This window comes from Salvia splendens, chromosome 9 (assembly GCF_004379255.2).
Source record: "Salvia splendens isolate huo1 chromosome 9, SspV2, whole genome shotgun sequence".
Classification (NCBI taxonomy): Eukaryota; Viridiplantae; Streptophyta; class Magnoliopsida; order Lamiales; family Lamiaceae; genus Salvia; species Salvia splendens.
Genome location: NC_056040.1, coordinates 15267203 through 15286286, shown reverse-complemented (window position 1 = coordinate 15286286; position 19084 = coordinate 15267203). Strand labels below are relative to the sequence as shown.

The 19084-nt window shown below is 38.7% G+C and overlaps 2 protein-coding genes across 2 annotated transcripts; one reads left to right on the top strand and one right to left on the bottom strand.

The window, feature by feature from the left end:
• The first annotated feature begins 280 nt into the window (after positions 1–280).
• On the top strand, positions 281–5225 carry LOC121747761 (WD repeat-containing protein 13-like). The gene is made up of 12 exons (XM_042141859.1): positions 281–688; positions 1662–1771; positions 1935–2004; positions 2604–2748; positions 2853–2990; positions 3184–3323; positions 3426–3473; positions 3964–4074; positions 4165–4346; positions 4439–4560; positions 4645–4721; positions 4829–5225. Exons 1-12 carry the CDS (start codon positions 485–487, stop codon positions 4937–4939), a joined length of 1458 nt encoding a protein of 485 aa, XP_041997793.1. The 5' UTR covers positions 281–484; the 3' UTR covers positions 4940–5225.
• A 997-nt stretch (positions 5226–6222) lies between these two features.
• LOC121747762 (chromatin remodeling protein SHL-like) lies at positions 6223–9166 on the bottom strand. Its single transcript, XM_042141860.1, has 5 exons — positions 9003–9166; positions 8544–8889; positions 7607–7675; positions 7286–7421; positions 6223–6745 (listed from the first exon to the last, which is right to left on the bottom strand). The coding sequence occupies exons 1-5, from the start codon at positions 9073–9075 to the stop codon at positions 6719–6721; spliced, it is 651 nt and encodes a 216-aa protein (XP_041997794.1). The 5' UTR covers positions 9076–9166; the 3' UTR covers positions 6223–6718.
• Between the last annotated feature and the right edge of the window lie 9918 nt (positions 9167–19084).

The window sequence follows — 19084 nt, the reverse complement described above, 5'->3', positions numbered from 1 at the left end:
CGTCCTCGAATAGGAGTCCTGATTCACTTTTATCATAAATAATAAGGTTTCATATTTCACTAACTCATTCTACGCACATTTCATTTAAAACTAATAAGTATAATATTTAAGTGGAACTCATATTCCAATGATATTTCTTAAAACTCATGCAACCAAGACAAGAAATGAGATTCGTAATGGCGGACGAGGGAAGTGTTTCCGTGTGGTAATAGTCCAATAATCTATTCTTTTGTGTACAGTACATATTTATCATTGGCTTAAATATTTGTGTAATTGGTACTCCATGTAACAATCAGTAAAACTGAAAAATCCACGAATCTCCAGTAAATAGATTCAATTTTGCAGCTATCTCGAAACTAGTTCGTCGACAAAGAGATCACAGCTCCGATCCATAGCCGAACACTTAAAATCCACATCCTCATCTGCATTTCGTAGTGTGTGAAACAATAAATTGATGAGGAGTTTGAATTGAGTTCAACTCGCAATGGCCGATCCAACGATCGGCGGCATCTCCACGGAAGGGGAGAAGGCGAAATCACAAAATGGTGAAAAGAAAAAAGAAGATTTGGATCCGGAATTTTTGAGTTGTTTGCTTCAGCCTTCGCCGCCCGATTCCGATCCTAATTACATCGGAATCCGCCGCCTCCTCCTCCATCGGAAGGCGCAGGCCGGCCAGCTCAATCGCAAGGTATTTTTAAATTCTCGTGATGAAGTTTGCACCTCGATTGCAATTTATGCTGTATTTAGAGCAATTAGGTGTTTTACTTGATCTTTGTGGAAGTGATCGGGCATGAAGCTTAAATGAAGTTGTTAGTCCTAAGTCTGCTAGATGAATAACCTCTAGGTTCAAACCGTGGAAGTGTTTTCGTAAAATAATTAATGCATGCCAATTGAGTTTAAGCGGATGCTTTCTAGATTGCGATCAAATGGAGTACTCCTAGTTTAGGATGCAGTTCTTCTAATCATTGCAAATACACATGGTACGCAGTAAATGCATGAATATCCTTCTATTGATTAGGTCCATCACTGATCATGAATATGTAAAGAACAAAGGAGAGATTGTCAGAAGCTGAATATAACTATTTTATTTCGTTTAACTGAATCTAGTTGTGGCTTGATAACGCATGTTGAAGAAGAATTCTGTTTTGGAAGTGGATTCTTATATCATGTTCCCTAACTAGTTTGATGACTACTTATATTTAGTAGAGAGTCGGAAAAACATTATTATTTGTTTCTGTACCTGTTGGCTAATACTCCCTCCGTCCCACAAAGATTGTCTCACTTTGACCGGGCACGAGTTTTAAGAAATGTAATGAAAAGTGAGTTGTGAAAGTTAGTGGAATGTGGGTCCTACTTTTATATATTACTAGTTCTATAATAAAATGTTAGTAGAATGAGTTAGTGGAACATGGGGTCCACTACAAAAAATGGTAAAAAGTGAAATAGGAAAAATTTTGTGGTACGGACGGAAATGGAAAAATGGGACAATCTTTGTGGGACGGAGGGAGTATTTTCTTATAATTATGTTGTACTACTACATTTATCCAGCATGCGAACATTTGAATAAGTACAGTTTCTCGAATAAGTTATGTAGCAAACGTAGTCATAAATTTCATGTCATGGTTGTGTCCCTAATCAAATCCTGTGCTTGCATGTTGTAGGGCTGGAAATGTAATGAAAGAGGTTATGTGGCATTCCGTAATTTCATTAATAGGCCTAGGAATTGGGAGAGTAATCAGACACCAAGTTTGTCAAGCACACCAGGACAGAGGTTGCTAATTATGGCTCTGATATTGATTAATATTGGCTAGTGTAATACCAATTTCTTATAATTGATTTCATTTCATCCAATGTATCTTTCTGATGTAAGTTTATTATTTAAGTTTCTCCCATACGGTTCTCACATCAGGTTAATTTACTGGTTGATGCATCAGTGGACGATGGCTACAATCTCCAAGTTCGCTTTTCCCAGTTCATGATGCAGACAGCTGGAGTACTGGCAGGGTACGTGCCTTTCTCTATGAGTCTTTCAATTCCATTACATTTACAACAAACTACATGAGAATAGTAGTAGGCTGGGCAACATGCTGTTGATGATATAGCCAAGGCAAGTATTCAGACCTATAGCTAGAGGCAGGGAATTGCTTCCTTATAATAAACTGTATTAGGGATTAGTAATTACAACATATATTAAACTATATTTGCTTAATGATTGTTGTATTAATACTTAACTGTGAGGTTGGCCAGCACTTCAGTTCTCTGCCAAAATAGGTTGGAGCATTGTATCCTCATTAGGCATATAAATCCACATTAAATCCAAATATGCATATTTATACGTGTCTGTGTATAGGCTGGGCACAATGGTACCTGTATTATCTTGAGATGACTGGATTGGAGTCTCCTTGAAAAAATTTAAATAAGATAACCCCTCCCCTGTTAAGTCAAATGATATATGCATTGCATCTCAGGTTTTCTTGAGATGATGGCTTGTGACACGTCAATGGATTAGAATAAGCGATTTTGCTTATCAGAAGCCACATAGTAGAACATACTTCTTAAAATGAACATCTTTACAACATCTAATTTTCATTATCTTGTTATAGGATTTGCGGAGTTCTAGCCGAAGACTAAGCCGCACTACAAGTTTAAGTTCAATTACAAGTGAAACTGAGCACCCACGAAAAAAGGTTGAACCTGCATATTCCTTTGTAGGGATGCACTGCATATTTGACCAAGCCAAGGCCATGGGTAATCCTTGACATCCCACAATCCGTTTTTATTGCATTGTCACTCATTTCCAAAGTTAAACTTGTCATATTCATAGGAAGCTTATCCAGAATTTCTCGTGGCAGTTACTGTGATAAAGTTTGGTAACATGAGTTCGGATCTTCTTGCTTATGGATCAGCCGATGGAATCTTGACAGTGTGTAACGTCTCTATACCACCAACAGTACTGCAGCAGTTAACTGGACACACTAAAGATGTCACAGGTTGGATTAACTGGTACTGACTGTGTCATCTTTTCTATATTTCTGGTTGTTATTTTTTTGCTGCTTGGTACTTGTTCATCTGCATTTATATATCCAATTTCAATTTGTTTCCTCTAACAATTTTAAGGAGGTTTGAAGTTAGAACTGGTTGCATAATTTGGCATTAGTAGATTTATAAGTATGCTCTTTCCAGATTTTGACTTCTCAGCAAACAATCAATACATTGCATCTGCCTCAATTGATAAGACAGTGCGAGTATGGGATATCTCAAAAGGTCTTTGCATAAGAGTGATTTATGGAGTCTCTTCGCAACTCTGTATTCGCTTTCACCCTGTGAGTGGATCATATGTTCTGGCCCATGCCACTTTTTCAGTCTAAGAATTTGGCTGGTTTGTATACAAATGTATTAGTATCTTTTCTTCTTCACTCTTGCAGGTTAACAACAATTTTCTTTCGGCTGGAAATGCAAATAAAGAGATTTTGGTAACTTTCTCACCACATACACCAATTACGTCAAATAAACTTATACCTTTGAAAAAGTTACTCCCTTGTGCTTGGTTTTTTGTTGATTAGTAGTTGTTTGTCTCTTACTGTTTTGAGTGCCAAAATTAGGAAATCTTTTTTATATAAAGTCTGAAACTCACTACATATCTTTCAAAAACTGTGTGGGAGTGGACGTTTTGCTAAATTTGTTGCTTCTTTCTGTGAGTGTTCCTTGTTAATACTCAATTTTTATAAAAAAATATTCATTCATCATTTGAAAATAAACTAGTATGATAAATTTCTGTGGTATATCCTTGGACGAGATAAAATATATACATATATACTTACTCTTTCACGATTGCATGTTTCCTCTCTTCCTTATGTACAGTTTTAGGTCTTCAATTTGTAGTACTATATTCTTGGACAAGATAGAATATACTTTTTCTTCATTGCTTGTTTCCTCTCTTCCTTATGTAACCTGCATTTTTAGGTCTTCAATTTTAGCACAGGTAGAACAATCAATAAAATGGCTCTTTATAGTGAGGTGACGGCTATGGACCATGACCACACCGGTCAGATTATTTTTTGTGGCGATGCTCAGGTATATATGTACTTGGCACGGAGGGCTTACCTTTTCAGATAAGCCTTAAAACTGTTTCCCAGACAAATTTTTTACTGCCTGGCTTTACAGGGCTGTGTATACACACTTACTATGGATTCACATACCGGTGCCCTCTCTCGTACTCACCGCCATCGAAGTAAAGCCAATAACCCATCTCCAATCACCACCGTCCAGTACAGAACCTTTTCTTTGCTTGCACGTGGTCCAGTGCTGCTCACTTTCTCTCGCGATGGAAGTTTGTCTTTCTTCAGGTAATCTTGAACAAACACCTACACATTCAGTTATAGATGCTGTGTACATAATTGTAGATTGTTTAATTTGATGGATTCCTTTGGTACTGCAGCGTCTCTCTGGAGTTACAAGGCTATTTAACTGTTCGTTGCGCTCTCAAATTGACGCCACGTCTGCACAGCATCCGCGCCTCCTTCTGCCCTTTGCTTTCCCTTCAGAAAGGAGAGTACATAGGTAGGCATGCCAGGCGATTTCAGTTGTTGCGCTGGAAATTCCCGTCGTGTTTCTTGGGCTGATATCTCTTGCTTTTTGGTTCAGTGGCTGGGAGTGAGGACACAAATGTCTACTTCTACGACTTAACACGGCCAAAGCATGCATGCGTGAACAAACTGCAGGTTTTTACCGTTCATAGCTTCCAAACTCCTTTATTAATTTTTATATAGGTAACCTTTAGTAGAAGAAATCCAACATCATCAACAATAATGTTATTTTGTAACTGCAGGGTCATGGCTACCCAGTGATCGGCATTGCTTGGAACCATGGAGAGAACTTTTTGGCTTCTTCGGATTTTGGCGGCACTGTTATCGTATGGAAGAGAGAGAAAACAAAGTGAAACCAATAGTAAGTAATTCATGGATGAATCTTTGATGCTTTATGGTGACGACGAGAATGACGATGCTGTCTCTTCTACACAAAGCGTCATGTACACTAAACCAAAGGGAAAGAAACAGAGTGTAGATTGTAGAACTATTTGTTTCATCGCTGATTTGAAATAATAAAATGTGTTGATGAGTTGTGAGTTGAGACCGTGTATTTGTAAGTTTTATAGACGGCGAAACATAATTAGGCAGCATTCATTTTTATTTTATTTTTATAGTAAACACGTATACGTATTGATATGTCACAGGTGCAAATAAATGGCGACTACCTACATGTTGGCTGAGCTTATAAACTTTTTAAGCGACTACGATATTTGGCTGAGCTTACAACATTCTTAAGCTATTGAAATTAAGTTCGCAAATAATTGTTGTAAGTTACTAAAATAAGCTCTCACACTTGTGTGTTTCAAAAAATAAGTTTCTCAACCTCAACTTAATTTTCATAACCTTATAACCAATGTATAGTGTGATATTATTTTCGGTATATACTCTTCCAATTTCAACTTTATTATATTTTCTCGATCTAATTCACAACTCTCTTCCTAGCTGATACGCTCATTTATTCAAACATATTCACATTTTTAGGTCTTAAAATATTAACATCATATAAGTTTTAGAGCTTACAAGCCATTTAGAATAGGTTTATCTACATTATTCATGTGGACCATATATTCTATCGATCTTGTCCCCAAACACAACAATATTCTACTATTAGTAATTTTGTCCATTTATATTTCTGGACACATTTCCTTTATTTAACTTCAAATTATACATGCTTCTTAACCTCCATTTCTGGACACATTTCCTTTATTTACTCTAGTTTTGCTCACTTATTTGCAAAATTTCAAACACGACCTATCATCATCTGTATTAACTATCATAAAAACAACAAAATGAAATTATTTTTCCACTCACAAAATATCTGCCAAACTTTTATTAAAACATGTCACACCAAAACACACACTATTGTCCAGGACAAATGTAAGCATATTTCGTATCGAGGTTTAAACCTCCGCAATTATGCAAACTATACGGCGACAAATTTTGACTATTTTATTCTATATGTTAATCTCCTGCTATAAAAAAATTTTAAAGGGTCCTACTAGAACATTAATCTCAACCTATTCACATGAAAGTCAATACGCAACGCTAGCATGACATTTCTTTTTCATATCGAAGTTGAAAAAGGCTACAAATCCTAAAAGTTGAGAGAGAGATGGGGGCAGCCTGCCAATGGTTTTGTTCTAAATGATAGTGATATAAACAAAATGGTAGCTACATGGAGATATTTTAAGTATTTAACACAAGGCACATACCACATACATAGTCCACACTCCGAACAACTCTTCATCTACCACTCATCCTTATGCTCTACCCAGACAGGTAGCATCTGCGAATGGTTAGAATTTCATGCTCACGTTTATCCCATTACTCGCAAATCAATCCTAGTAAGCAGAGTAGCATCTCATAAGCCTTAATGCTCTCTTACTCTAGGATTGTCAGTGCAGCAAGAGTCCTTCAAATATACGTATAAAGGGGTTAAAGGATCGTCATACATCTAGCTAGCCTACAATACATAACTACAGTTTACAGACAACCCCTACGAGGACATAAGTTGGTCTTCATGATGAGTTTCCCAACTAGTGCAGTTCTTACCTCCTCTCAGATTTTCTTTTACCTCAAAGATTGTTTGCATTGTGAATTTCAGTGTGCGGATTCAGTTCTTGTACTCATCACCTGCGTCGGCGTTTTGTATCCACCTGAAAGATCCATGCAACAGATATTGAAATTGAGAATTTGAAATGCCAATCTAGTCAATCTAACATCTGAGAAACATTTCAGCTGTAATAGCGCTCTTACAGGTCGTGCAACTAATACTAGTGCTTGCGCCTAAGAAAGTGAGCCTAAGGACTTATATATTTATTGTGTTTTTAGTGTGACAGGGGAAAGGAGGCAGAGAGGAGAGACTAATTTCAACATGGAACATTAATTTTCAATGTCTTAGTATTACGTGCCAGGTTATTATTCATGTATACCTTTCTTCTTGAAAGAAGTAGGCTCCAACAGAAGAATTATTCGTGCTCTTATCACCAGCTAGTATCTGTTCTAATCTTCTAAGATTTAAAAAGAAGCAAGCTGGAAACCTCATAACTGAGAATTACTCAGTTCATTGACATCTTAATTATACAAATATATACTAATCACGTAAGGTCCTCGAATTCTTAATGCCAGTTATCCAAAACTCTAGGGAACTCTTAATAGACAGAATTAATGAAATGCATTAGTAGTAGTCTGAATACCTTGACATCAGTTTCTCTAGTAGACACACGAGAACTTTGTAATTTCTTCTTATTTTCAGGGGAACAATCAAGACAGTAGAAATGATCTAGTCTTTCGGCTTCCTCTGGGTTCACCTCAATACAAGTTGGATGAAACCTGAATCAGGAGAAATAAGTATATGACTCAGTGCCAGCATTTAGCTCAAAAACAAAGTGAAAATATAGTGCAAAGGTTGACTGGAAATACTAATTTTCAACGAACAAGTTAATGCATGTCTTGCATATAACACCTTCACACCTCAAAACCAACTAAATATCGATTATGGATAAACCCAAACTCACCAATCGCTGCATCCTTCACACTGAATCATTAGGTCATCAGGATTATAAGGCATCTCACATTTACAATACCTGCCATAAACAAATAAGCTAGGAATAAAACGAGGGATCAATAACTGTGGCTTATTTTCTGGAAAAGCTAGGGATACTACAAATTTCGGCACATGGTGGATAAAAAGATAGATTCCCGCTTCTATAAGACACTTCAGAGCTTTTACTCTGGATGATACATGTGATAGTTTGGATACAGAAAAAATAATACTCCAGGCTAATTCACCACAAACATCGATGAATTAAACAACTTTGAGCTTGTTGTATCATGTAATCCTTGAAATGCTTAATCCTTATATAGTAAATCCAGGCTATTATCCAAAGTAAAGGCCGTAATAACACACAATATTCTGTGCAAAATACAAAGATAAAGAATGAATATACTACTATAAGCAAATCAATTACAAAACTTATTTTCTCCATAAATGTAGTGAAATTAATAGAATTATGGAGTAGTTGCAAGTTCTGCCGTTCAAAAGTAAGCTCAGTGTTAACCACAGCTGAAAAGTCTGCCTTGAAACCATACAAACACTTGAGAGCCACCTAAACTGATCAGTTCAAGTAAGTCACAAAAAGTCAACGTATAATTATCGGAAGCATTTGAGTTCTCTCTTTCATTTGAAAGTCTTTATAAAGTCTCATATATATATACCGCTAACAAGTTTGTTAAATTTCTCGACTAAAGCTAGGAAACTCTAAAAAAGCAATAAATCCTAGAACGAAAAAACCTGAAAAGCTAAGCGAAAACATTTCTATGATACCATTTATCGCCTCCGAAAACGTAGAATTTGTCAATTTCAAACATCAACTCATCTTCCATACTGAATCCAACCATTTAAGCAATAAGAGACAGAGCAGTTATAGCACTAGCAGAAAACATCAAACCTACACGGCGACTCTATCAGGATTGAAGGCACCGGTAGACGAATTGTACTCAAAACGACAGAAGTAGTCGTCGTTCCCAACGGCGTCGAGCTTAGTGTAGCTCTTGAAGCTATGCACCGTACACTTGCCCTCTATGGTATCAGCACTCTGAATATCAAAATGATCGGATAAAAACACCTCCTTCGAGCCGTGGAACTGCCTTCGGCCGCCGATCGACTCCTCCGGCCGGTAATACCACCTCACCTGCACCCTCACGTTCTCGCCGCGGCCGTCCGCGTCGATCTGCTCCAAGCGCGCCACGTACGACGGCTTCGACGAGTCCGACGGCCTCATCAAAACGCAATCGCCGCCTGCACGGACCGAAAATCGACGGAATATGTTAACAAATCGTATTACCTAGCTCTACTTCAATTCAATCACGCGTTAGATAGATAGAGAGAGGGGTAAGTTCGCGAAGACTCACGACAGATTACTTTGCCGATGTGCTCAACGGTGTAGGAATCGAGAGCACGGCGGACGAGTTTCGGCTTAGCCATGTACGGCACGGCAGAGGAGAGGAGCTGCGGAAGAGAGAGAAAGTGCTATGCATGTAGCGAAGATTGAAAAATGTAGGGAGAGAATCTTCGCCGGCCGATTTCAATGTTAATATGATAAGGGAAATAAAATCAGCCGAGAAATATTCAGGTGTGTCGCGGTGCATGGACCTAGATTTTGTTCTGTTTTGTTAACGGTGGAGATTGATCAGATCGTCACGTCAGGGTCGATGCGATGTTAGTAGGGTTATTTTGGGAAAACTGTTACAGCAAGTTGTATAAAGTCGTCGTCGGTTGACTTATTTTTATTTCGATCCAATAGGATTGATTTGTTGTTGCTTTATGATTTGTTTTTAATTTTATTTTCACATTACTCGTGAAAATTAAAGTGATTTTAATCCTTGATATTGTTAACTTTTATTTTGCTAAATTGGGTTTTTGTGATATTTTTGGATCAATTGAGAGGCTCCCACTATTAATTGGTTTGGCTTGATCACTAAAGTTAGTAGTAGTAGTATTGTGGAGTATACTCCCTCCTCTCCATCGTAGTTGAGGCGGAATATTCGGCACGGAGTTTAAGAAATTGATGTTGTGTTAGAGCATCCGCAATGGCAAACTTCCATACGGAATTCCCACGGACGTCCTGGAATTCTATCGCGGACGTCCGCCGTTAGGCGTGCCCGCCTCGGATACGGAATTGGGCTGAGGATGTCGCAGGTTCGCGGCGTTAAGCGGAATTCCGCGCGGACGTCCGCCATTGCGTCGACTCCCGCGGAATTCCGCTTTATTTCATTTTTTATGTAATGTCTATATATACCGCTCGTTGAACTTCGTTTCATTTCGCACCACTTGTTTTAACAAGTTTCTCTCTCTCTAAATTTCTTTTATATAATAGTAATGGCTGGTAGTGGTAGTGGTAGTGGTAGTGGCCATCATGAAGACGTAATGGCTCCGATTTGGGCACGTGTGCGGGAGGCCGCGGCGAGGGAGGAACAAGAGGCCACGGCGCCGGCGGTGCCTCGACCCATCCACCGTCGCACTATAGTATCCCGCGACCACCTCGCTGCCCACCGTCGGTTGTACGAGGACTACTTTGCGCCGGAGCCACGGTTTGGGGAGACCCTATTCCAGCGACGGTTTAGGATGCAGCGGCCGCTGTTTATGCGTATCGTTGGCGCTTTGGAGCGTCGATACGGGTATTTCAGGGTGCGGGAGGATGCAGCGGGTAAACCCGGCCACACACCGATTCAGAAGTGCACTGCCGCACTCAGGCCGTTGGCGTACGGAGGTGCGGCGGACATGTTCGACGAGTACCTCCACATCGGCAAGTCGACAGCCCGCGACTGCATGAAGTATTTTTGTCAGGGCGTTAGGGAGATATTCGGGGATAGGTATCTTCGGAAGCCTACCCCCGAAGATTGTCAGGCTCTGCTGGATATGCACGAGGCTCAGCAAGGCTTCCTGGGGATGCTGGGCAGCATAGATTGTATGCACTGGGAATGGAAGAACTGCCCCGCTGCATGGAAAGGGATGTACACTACCGGTTCAAGGCCAAGAATCCCACGACGATCCTTGAAGCGGTAGCTGACTACCGGTTGTGGATATGGCATGCCTATTTTTTCAGTAGCCGGGTGGAACAACGACATCAACGTCCTCCAGTCGTCGCCCATTTTCAACGACCAGTGCATGGGCGTCGGTCCGGCCGTCAACTTCGTCGCCAACGGCAACCAGCACAACATGGGCTATTATTTGGCGGATGAGATATACCCGATGTGGCCCGTCTTTGTGAAGACGATCAGATGCCCAACGGATGCGAAGAAGGTATACTTTGCGCAACGTCAGGAGGCTGCGCGCAAGGATGTGGAGCGGGCATTTGGTGTGCTCCAGGCTCGATGGGCTGCAGTGAAGGGTCCATCACGGCTGTTGTACGTTGACAGCGTCGTCGACATCATGTACGCATGTATTATCATGCACAACATGATCGTCGAAGATGAAGGTCCAGCACTGACCGATTGGGCCAATGATGATGCTGATGTTGCGGGTCCAAGCCACGGCGTGGCCACTAGCAATGTACGCATGGGGATTCCCCATGACGACGTCGATCGAGTCCGTGCATTTGCCGACATGCGCCAAAAACAAGCCCACGTTCGACTTCAGAACGATATTATTGAAGAAGTGTGGCAGCGTAGGGGTCGTTGTTGATGTAGTTTTTAATTATTGAAATGTATTTTTTTTATTTGGTGAAATGTACTTTTCTTATTTTAATGAAATTTTTTCCTTATTTTCGTTGAAATTGTAATTACGTAAATTGTTTACTTTCGGAAATTGTTTAATTTGTGAATTTGTAATTTTTTTTAATGTGGGAATTCCATCGGGAATTCCGCAGGGGAATTCCGCCACTGTGCAGTGGGAAGTCCGTATGACGTGGCAGTGCAGTGGGAAGTCCTTATGACGTGACAGGAGGTGTTTTTGAGAATTCCGCAGGGAATTCCGTCGGGACATCCGCACCACTGCGGATGCCCTTAAGTAAATAAATAAATAAAGTAAGAGAGATAAAAAAATAGAGAGAATAAAATAAGAGAGAGTAAAATAAAAGTAAGAAAAAATGTTATAGTATATAGAAATGACTTAACTATGAGGAAATCTATCAAAATAAAAAAATGATTCAATTATGAGGGAACGGAAGGAGTACAAGTTTATAGCTTGATATCATCAATAACTCTGATGTAACGCGATCAAATCTCGAACACAGTCAAGATCAACAATAGAACGAATAGCAAGATCGACAACACACACAATTGATTGAAATGAGTTTAACGAAGGAAAACCAAGAACTCAATGAGAAAACGATGAGGAATCTTTTATTCAATTTCTGTGGAAGATTACAAACTGATTGGATGAAAAATCTTTCTCTCTCACTCTCTTGCACAGCTCGGTTATGCACTCTATTTGACTAACACTAATCTAACAACCAAAACAAAACCAACGGCTGTCATTTAAGCTAACTAACTAATCGCATCCGACGGCTCACGTTTGTCTATGCATCAGTTAATAACAACGGTCAACACCGAACTCGACTAAGTTCGGCTAATGCCGAGCACCAGCAAGCTCGGCTAATCACCGAGCACGATTAAGCTCGGCTAACACCGAGCTGCAATCAATCACCGAGCTTTACTGATTGTGCAGTTTTGCCCCAATCCTCATAACAAATCTCCACCTTGGGACACAACTGGACAATCCACAGAGCATATCCATCTTCCACAATCACTCCAGCTGAATCAGATTCACCAAATCCATGCAATACTTCAACTTAAGTCCGGGTAACACCTTTGTTAGCATATCAGCTGCATTGTGCTCAGTAGCCACCTTTTCAATCTTCACCGAGCCCTTTTCAACTTCATCCCTCACAAAATGTAGTTTGACATCCACATGCTTACTCCTCTCATGGAATGTCTGGTGCTTCGATAAACATATGGCACTATTTGAGTCACACAGCAATGTCACAGCTTCTTGATCAACTCCAAAGTCAGAGTAGATTCCTTTCAGCCACATGCTCTCCTTCACAGCCTCAGCCATGGAAATGTACTCAGCTTCTGTCGTTAAGAGTGCCACTACAGACTGCAAACTGGATTTCCAACTCACTGCAGCACCATACATGCAGAATACATAACCCGATTGGGACTTCCTTGTATCTATATTAGTTGCAAAATCAGAATCACAATATCCCAATAGAGGCTGCTTTTCAACCTTCTTACTTCCATCAAATAGAATTCCATAATCATGAGTACCACTGAGGTACCTCAACATCCACTTCAAAGCATGCCAGTGTTCCAGACCTGGATCAGCCATGTACCTGCTTACAACACTTATTGCTTGGCTGATATCTGGCCTTGTACACACCATGGTGTACATGATGCTTCCCACTATGTTCGCATATGGGATCTTGTCCATTTCTCTTCTTTGATCATCATCTTTGGGGCTTTGATTCATACTGAGTTTGAACTGAGAACTCAGTGGTATGCTCACTGGTTTACTTTGATCCATCTGAAATTTCTTGATCACATTACTGATATAATCCCTCTGAGTCAGCCATATCTTCTTGTGATGTCTATCTCTGATAATTTCCATCCCAAGAATCTTCTTAGCATTGCCAAGATCTTTCATTTCAAACTCAGATTTCAGATCAGATTTTACTAGCTCCACCTCTTCCTTATGCTTAGCAGAAATCAACATATCATCTACATACAATAGTAGATATGCCACAGCAACTCCATCTCTTCTCTTGATGAATACACAGTGATCATACAAAGATTTCTCAAACCCAATCTTCTGCATGAACTCATTAAATCTAAGATACCACTGCCTTGAACTTTGTTTCAGCCCATATAAGCTTCTCTTCAGTAGACAGACCTTTCCCTCATCCCCTGGTTGAACGAAGCCAGGTGGTTGTTCCATGTAGATCTTTTCTTCAAGCTCTCCATGAAGAAAGGCTGTTTTAACATCAAGTTGCTCTAATTCCCAATCTCTTTGTGCAACAATTGCCAGCAAAATTCTGATGGAACTGTGCTTAACCACAGGTGAAAAAATCTCATTGTAGTCCACCCCTTCTTTCTGTGTGAATCCCTTAGCCACCAATCTAGCTTTGAATCTGATTTGGTTGTCGTTGAAAGCTTCAACTTTCTTCTTGTAAATCCACTTACAACCCACTGTTTTCTGGTCAGTAGGTCTCAATACCAATATCCATGTGTGATTTTTGTACAAGCTATCAATTTCTTCCTGCATAGCCAGCAACCATTGATCCTTTTCTGGACTCCTCAATGCTTCTTTATAGGTGGAAGGTTCATGATAATCCATCTCCTCAGCCACTGCTAGAGCATAATGCATCATATCATAATCATTAAATCTGGTAGGGAGCTTGATATTCCTTCTTGCTCTGTCTCTTGCAATTACTCTTTCCGGAGTTCTGACTTCAGTTTGGCTTTCAGTAGTTCCACCACCAGTGGCTTCACATGTAGGACTTGGATGAGTCTGAGTTGCATCTGTAGGTTTTCTCAGGTTCTCCACCTCAAAATGAGTTTTCTGAGTATCTCTGTTGAGGAAAGGCATTTCAGATTCTTTGAAGATTACATCTCTACTAACCACCACTTTCTTGTTCCCTTCCTCACAACACCATAACCTATAGCCCCTGACTCCCTTCTGATAACCGATCATGACACATCTGAGAGCCCTAGGCTCCAATTTGTCCTGCTTTATATGAGCATAAGCTCTACACCCGAATGGCCTTAGCCTTGAGTAATCCCCAGCACTGCCATACCATCTGCTATCCGGGGTTTCACTCTCTATAGCAGCTGATGGAGACTTGTTGATCAAAACAACGGCAGTTGAAGCTGCTTCTGCCCAAAATGGCTTTGACATACCAGAAGCTATCAGCATACACCTTACCTTCTCTAGGATAGTTCTATTTGCCCTCTCAGCAACTCCATTTTGTTGTGGGTTGTGAGGGACTGTTCTATGCCTCTTAATCCCTTTGTTTTTGCAGAACTCATCAAATTCATGGGACAAGAACTCTAAACCATTGTCAGTTCTTAGGCATTTCAGTGGCCTTTCCTTTTCCAGTTCAACCTCTGTGCACCATTGCTGAAATTTCTGAAAAGTTTCTGATTTTTCTTTCATAATCACTATCCATATCTTTCTTGAGAAGTCATCAACAAATGATAGAAAATATCTACCTCCTCCAATGCTGTTTATTGGTGCAGGGCCCCAAATGTCACTGTGAACATATTGGAGAGGCTCCTTTGATATATGTTTTCCCTCTCCATATGGCTGCCTTTTACTTTTGCCTAGGATGCACTCTTCACATGATCCTATATCCACTGGTGTCTCAGACTTAGGCATCTTAATCACACCTTGTTTTAAAAGCTGTCTTATTCCAGTTTCTCCAATGTGGCCTAGCCTTGCATGCCAATTGATGGATTCTTGAGTTGAGTGAACTGATCCATTAATTGCTTCAGCCTTCAGGTAGTAAAGAACATTGTTTCTGATAGCTTTCATAATCATCTGGCCATTCTTTGTCACAAGCATCTCTCCACCATATAGAGTCAACCTATAGCCTTTCCTTTCAAGAAGGCCCAAGGAGATCAGGTTTCTCTTGATAGATGGAATATATCTAACATCTGTTAGTGTTCTTAAACATCCATCATCCAATCTCAAACATATATCCCCCACACCCTTGACTTCGCATACATGATCATCTCCTAGTAAAACCGAGCCATCTGACTCTCTCATATTCCAGAACCATTCAATATTTGATGACATATGGAAACTGCACCCAGAGTCCATGATCCATACCTTGGAAATTGGGCTGCTTTTAACCACATTTAGGGCTCTTGCTTCTTCAATTTCTTCAGTGATAGCAGCTGTACCCTCCTCTCTGTCATTCTCAGCTTGCTTCTTTTTCCAAGCAAAACAGTTTTGTTTGATATGGCCTGGTTTCTTACACCAGAAACAGCTCCTGGTCTCTTTCTGATCTGCACCCTTTGTGGTTGGAGGCTTCCATTTCTGAGATGAGGGTTTCTTGAATTTAAAAGGCTTCTTTGATGCTACCCTAACACTCAGACTCTCAGCAGCCTGATCAATAGGTTTATCGTTTGATTTCTGCGTTCCCTTCAATTTTAAAGCAGAGGATACCTCTTCCAAAGTTACCTTCGAATCTCTCCCCAGTAGTATTGAGTCCTTAAACTGCTCAAAGCTTGGAGGCAGAGCATTCAATAACATCAAAGCCTTGTCCTCATCCTTCATGGCATCATCCACACTTTCAAGATCGTCTATACACTTTCTGAATTCTTCAAGTTGACCCCCAAGATTCTTGGAGTCAGAGAATCTGAAATTGAACAGCCTTTGCTTAAGGTGTAATCTGTTCGAAATCGACTTCTCCATATAAATCTTCTCCAATTTCTCCCACACCCCTGCGGCATCATCCTCCTTTTGGACTTCCCTGAGTACCCTGTCACTCAGGCACAAGACGATGGAGCTATAAGCCTTGTATTCCATTTCTTGTGCTTTCGCCGCATCAGCCTCCTGCGTTCCCTTCTTATCCGTCTTGGATTTCACATAATCCCAGACCCCTTGCTGCATCAAAACAGCTCTCATCTTCAATCTCCAAAGGCCAAAATCATTTTCGCCAGTAAAACGCTCAACATCAAATTTCGCAGTAGACATTGTCGAATGTGTCGTCTTCTTCCGTTCCCACAGACGGCGCCAATTTGTGAACTCTGATGTAACGCGATCAAATCTCGAACACAGTCAAGATCAACAATAGAACGAATAGCAAGATCGACAACACACACAATTGATTGAAATGAGTTTAACGAAGGAAAACCAAGAACTCAATGAGAAAACGATGAGGAATCTTTTATTCAATTTCTGTGGAAGATTACAAACTGATTGGATGAAAAATCTTTCTCTCTCACTCTCTTGCACAGCTCGGTTATGCACTCTATTTGACTAACACTAATCTAACAACCAAAACAAAACCAACGGCTGTCATTTAAGCTAACTAACTAATCGCATCCGACGGCTCACGTTTGTCTATGCATCAGTTAATAACAACGGTCAACACCGAACTCGACTAAGTTCGGCTAATGCCGAGCACCAGCAAGCTCGGCTAATCACCGAGCACGATTAAGCTCGGCTAACACCGAGCTGCAATCAATCACCGAGCTTTACTGATTGTGCAGTTTTGCCCCAATCCTCATAACATCCATGTTATAATTGCTACTACCGAAATCGATAAGCATGTATAGACTATAGTTCGATGTATTTGAGAGTTAAGCTTTATATTATTGACTTACCTTCGCAGTTTATAGTTTGATTTGATCATCAAATTTACATATGTTATTGATTTAAGGTTATTCACCTACTTAAACTAGTAAATTCTAAGTTCATTTTTACTCTAATTATTCACATGAAAATTTAAAACTAAAAATTATTCCACGTTGATTTACTTTTTAAATCATACTTATGTATTAACTAGATTAGTAAATTACACATTAATTCCATTATAACAATATTTATTTATATATTAACTATACATGATTTAGTCACTAAAGATCACAAAACATGAGAATTAAATAAATTGAACACATTATTATAACATAAATTAAAATACATTTAACGATAACACAATTACATGAAACATGCTATACACATAAAATAGCTAAAATCCAAGACTTGAAATTTGTATAAATTACTAAATTATAATGTTCTTGCAACGGTCAACTGGTGCATTTCGAAGTTCTAGATGGGCATCTTTATTTCTTATTGCGTCCTATTGATTTAAATACCCTTGAGATCTAACATCTTCATTTATTGTCTTCTCAACTTCTTACTGTAACACATATCTATCATGTTATGCAAAATTATAATGGTATATGCAATCTTTACATCACACAATATTTCTTTATTATAATAAAGCATTGGATTAATGCGTTGTTAGATGTGAGAAAGTGAATATTTATATGGACTAAAATGTCCTAAAGCAGTTGGGGGCTAATATTAGTTCCTAAAAGTGCAAAAAACCTTAAATGTACAAAGTACAAAGTTTAAAGGCTTTAAATACATCCATGATGAAAATAAATTTAGGCACCATGAATATGCCACCGACAAAATTCAGGTACTCCCTTTATCCCAAGATAAGTGAGCCAAAATTTTTTGGCACGTGATTTAAGAAAATAAGGTTTTGTTAGTAAAGTAGAAAGTGAATAAAGTAAGATAGTTAATAAAGTAGGGAGAAAAAGTAAGAGAGAGAATGTCAAAAGAAGAAATGACTCACTTATCTTGGGACGTCTCAAAAATGAATGTGAGTCGCTTATCTTGAGACGGATGGAGTATTATTTATGTAGTTCACTCGAATCAAAAGGTGGGGTACCAACTCAAACAAATTACAAAGCAAAATAAAGTAATGACTATGAACTTGAGCTCCATAGACAATCCTCATAATTGTACTTATATTCAAACTGACAAATGATAGTACTACATTTCATGGAAAAAACCTAATAACAAGATCGATCAAATGATTGTGCAACTAAAACCTTGGCACGGTAATAATATAAGAATATGTTATTATGATTTACTGAATTATTTTATTAGGCTTTCATTTTGTTGTAGTAGTTTGGTTTATGTATTTAAAATGCAATTTTAATTCATAGGACCACGTTGTAGTGTTTTTTACAATTAAATACTCATCGTATTATTGTTTAATTTTCTTAATATCAATTTCTTTCTCTTTCTTAATTTGTTTGCTTATACCACATTACATGTCATATATAATATCACAAATTCTTTGATTTTACAGAACAATCACTACAACATTAATTTATATTATTATTTTAGACTTAAAAAAAGTAAAAATTAATTGCCTAGAAGTAAATAAATTAATATACTTCTTTTGTCTGCTAAAAATAGAGAATTTGAGGATGACACGAGTTTTAATGTGAAATTAGTTAAGTATGAGAGAGATAAAAAAATGAAAAAAAATTGAAATTCCTAAGTCATTAGGGTTTATATCCTTATTAATGGAGTACTAGTATTTACTTTGAGTTGATCAAATGTTTTGCTATAAGGGTAAATTGTCTGATAAAATACAAAAATAAATTACTTTGCAATTGATTCAGTTAAGCTTCATAAATGTTTGAGTTGATCATTAAGCTTCATGAAAGTTGATTTTTAAGACAATCAACGTGCATATATATATATATATATATATATATATATATATATATAGGGTTTTGATCTATGCAAAACTAGATTTAAATACAGAAACGCAGAACAATATCATAATTAGGTCACTTTTAGGTCATAATTAGGTAATTTTTAGGTCATGCTAACAAAGCATGACCTAAAACGATCTTAGCATGACATTAAACCCAAATATTATAATATGACCTAAAATTGCTTAATTATGACCTTCCGTGTTTTTGGTTAATTATTGACCATTAGATCATCTAATCCTAGG